This window comes from Protobothrops mucrosquamatus, unplaced genomic scaffold, assembly GCF_001527695.2.
Source record: "Protobothrops mucrosquamatus isolate PMUCROS unplaced genomic scaffold, P.Mucros_1.0 scaffold7147, whole genome shotgun sequence".
Taxonomy (NCBI): domain Eukaryota; kingdom Metazoa; phylum Chordata; class Lepidosauria; order Squamata; family Viperidae; genus Protobothrops; species Protobothrops mucrosquamatus.
The window spans coordinates 9,420-11,631 of NW_015392953.1; the positions used below are offsets into that span (position 1 = coordinate 9,420).

The 2,212-nt window shown below is 38.1% G+C and overlaps 1 protein-coding gene across 1 annotated transcript in view; it reads right to left on the minus strand.

Annotated features, from left to right (window-relative positions):
- Positions 1-2,011, minus strand: part of LOC107300454 — a gene marked incomplete at its 3' end in the record, with an annotated part of 5,932 nt that extends 3,921 nt beyond the window's left edge. Inside the window, exons 1-2 of the mRNA XM_015829778.1 lie at positions 1,896-2,011; positions 1,511-1,815 (exon numbers count right to left, since the gene is read on the minus strand). Of these exons, the coding sequence (XP_015685264.1) occupies positions 1,511-1,815; positions 1,896-1,935 (345 nt within the window). The remainder of the gene's footprint in view (positions 1-1,510; positions 1,816-1,895) is intronic.
- Between the last annotated feature and the right edge of the window lie 201 nt (positions 2,012-2,212).

A 2,212-nucleotide genomic window follows, 5' to 3' on the forward strand; every position in this document is an offset into this window, starting at 1 on the left:
TAAATGCAAAATCTTTCAATAAAATTTCTCAGTTTCACATTGAGTACTCCTACAATTTTCTTGGGCATGTTTCAAGGAATTATTATAGAAATAGAATAAAATAAAAATATCCGGTCTCCAAAGCTGTTTTATATGTTCGCTAAATATGATAATATAATTCCTTCATTTTGTTTTTATTTCCAACAAAGATTTTGAAATATCTAGACAGTTTCTCTGGTGACCAAAACCAACAATCCACCATTTTATATATAATATAAATGTCACTGTGAAGACTATAGCCCACTGAGATGTGAAATTTTCTTGAGAACTTTTCAGTGAATAAATAAATAAATAAATAAATAAATAAATAAATAGATAGATAGATAAATAGATAAATAGATAAATACATACATACATACATACATACATACATACATACATACAAAGATACATACATACATACATAAATAATTATCAGTCCTCCACAATGAGACAATATCTAAGGACATTTGTTTTATTCCTCACCACATGCATCCACAGTGGGATTTTATGTTACAACATTGCCCCCTAGTGTCAAAAATGATGAGGGGAAGCGTATTCCTAATTCTCCAAGGATTTTTTTTATTTATTTATTTATTTTTGGTGAAGGTATTTCCTCAATATGAGAATGGCAGTGTTGGAAGAAAAGTCTTTATCCTGGTTCATCCAAGCTGGGAATAAACATGGCAATTGTTTTGGGAAGAAGGTTGTAGTTTATTGGAGAGGAGAGCCAGACAGGAAGATGGTTCTGGCAGCAAAGAGGAGAGAAAAAGGGCTGAACACATGTAGGGAGTAGGTTTTTATACCCTCTGAAGGCTCTTGTTTGGAGTTGTTCCTGTGCCATGAACTTTGACCTGAGTCTGAGTGTACCTTTCTGGTATTCTGATGGTGATGGGTTAATCCTATAATGTCCAAAGGTCATATCCTGCTTCCCTGGGGCTGGGGCTGATGACTCTTAGAGTTTGGATGGGGTATGCAGATTTTAGGTCTTTGTCTTCTTCATCTCCTAGCTCCCTGGATTTACATCTGCATTTGTACAGAGCTGGTTTCTGTTTTGGGGAGGCAGAATGGGGCTATTAAGAAAAATTGGGCATGCTTTTCTGTCTCTTTAAGATCCTTTGAGAAAATATATTTTTCTGCCCTTTTAATATTTCCTTCTCTGGGGGGCTGACTTCCCACAGCAGTTTGGATATTTAGAAGATTTACTCTGAAGTTTCATATCCAGGCTTCTGCCATGATACTAAAGGACAATATTCCATTCCATATTTTTTCCAGAACATAAATCACCTTGTAAACAGGGAAGATGAAACGGATTTTCAAGCCATTTTCATCATCTTATATTTTCCTTCAGCAAACTCTCTGATACCCAGAATAAAACATCCTGAAGTTCTCTCTAGGCAGAGATCAATCCTCATTGACTAATCCAGTCAAGTTGAAGAGTGGTCTGAAGAAAGGAAGGTTCTTGTTTGGCTTCAGATTCACTTCCTCTCACTGTGACTCTCGCACAGTAATAGACTGCCGTGTCTTCAGCTTTGAGACTGTTCATTTGCAGATACAGCTGGCTTTTGGCATCGTCCCTGGAGATGGTGAAGCGTCCCTTCACTTTGTCTGAGTAGTAAGTGCTAGATGTACCCATGCTTGCAACCCATTCCAGTCCTTTCCCTGGAGCCTGTCTCACCCAGCCCATCCAATAGCCACTGAAGGTGAATCCAGAGGCTTGGCAGGAGAGACGGAGGGACCCTCCAGGTCTTCGCACATCTCCTCCAGACTCCACCAACTGCACTTGAGACTGGACTCCTAAAAGGAATATTTTTTAATGAGATCTCCTGCATCTAAGAGCAGAATTGGGAAATAAAATATATAGTGGAAATCATTACCTTTAAAGATTGCTAGTAAGGACACAAGGTTTAGTAACATTTTTGATTGCTCTAATGAATGGATGGAAGCGATAGGAGAGGATTCAGGAAATATTACAAGGTTTATGATTCTGGGTGTTGTCTGAAAAGGGAAACCATGGGCCTCCTTTAAAGGGGAAATTGTGCCTCGATTTACATATCTGTTGGGATAAAAGAGCCCCTCAGCTCATTGACAAGCACACTTCTGTAAACATCACTTCCATGTGCATTTTGTAATTAAAATTCCAGTCCTAAGAAAAGGGTTGGGACCATATTTTTTTATGAGATAATAGGAATGG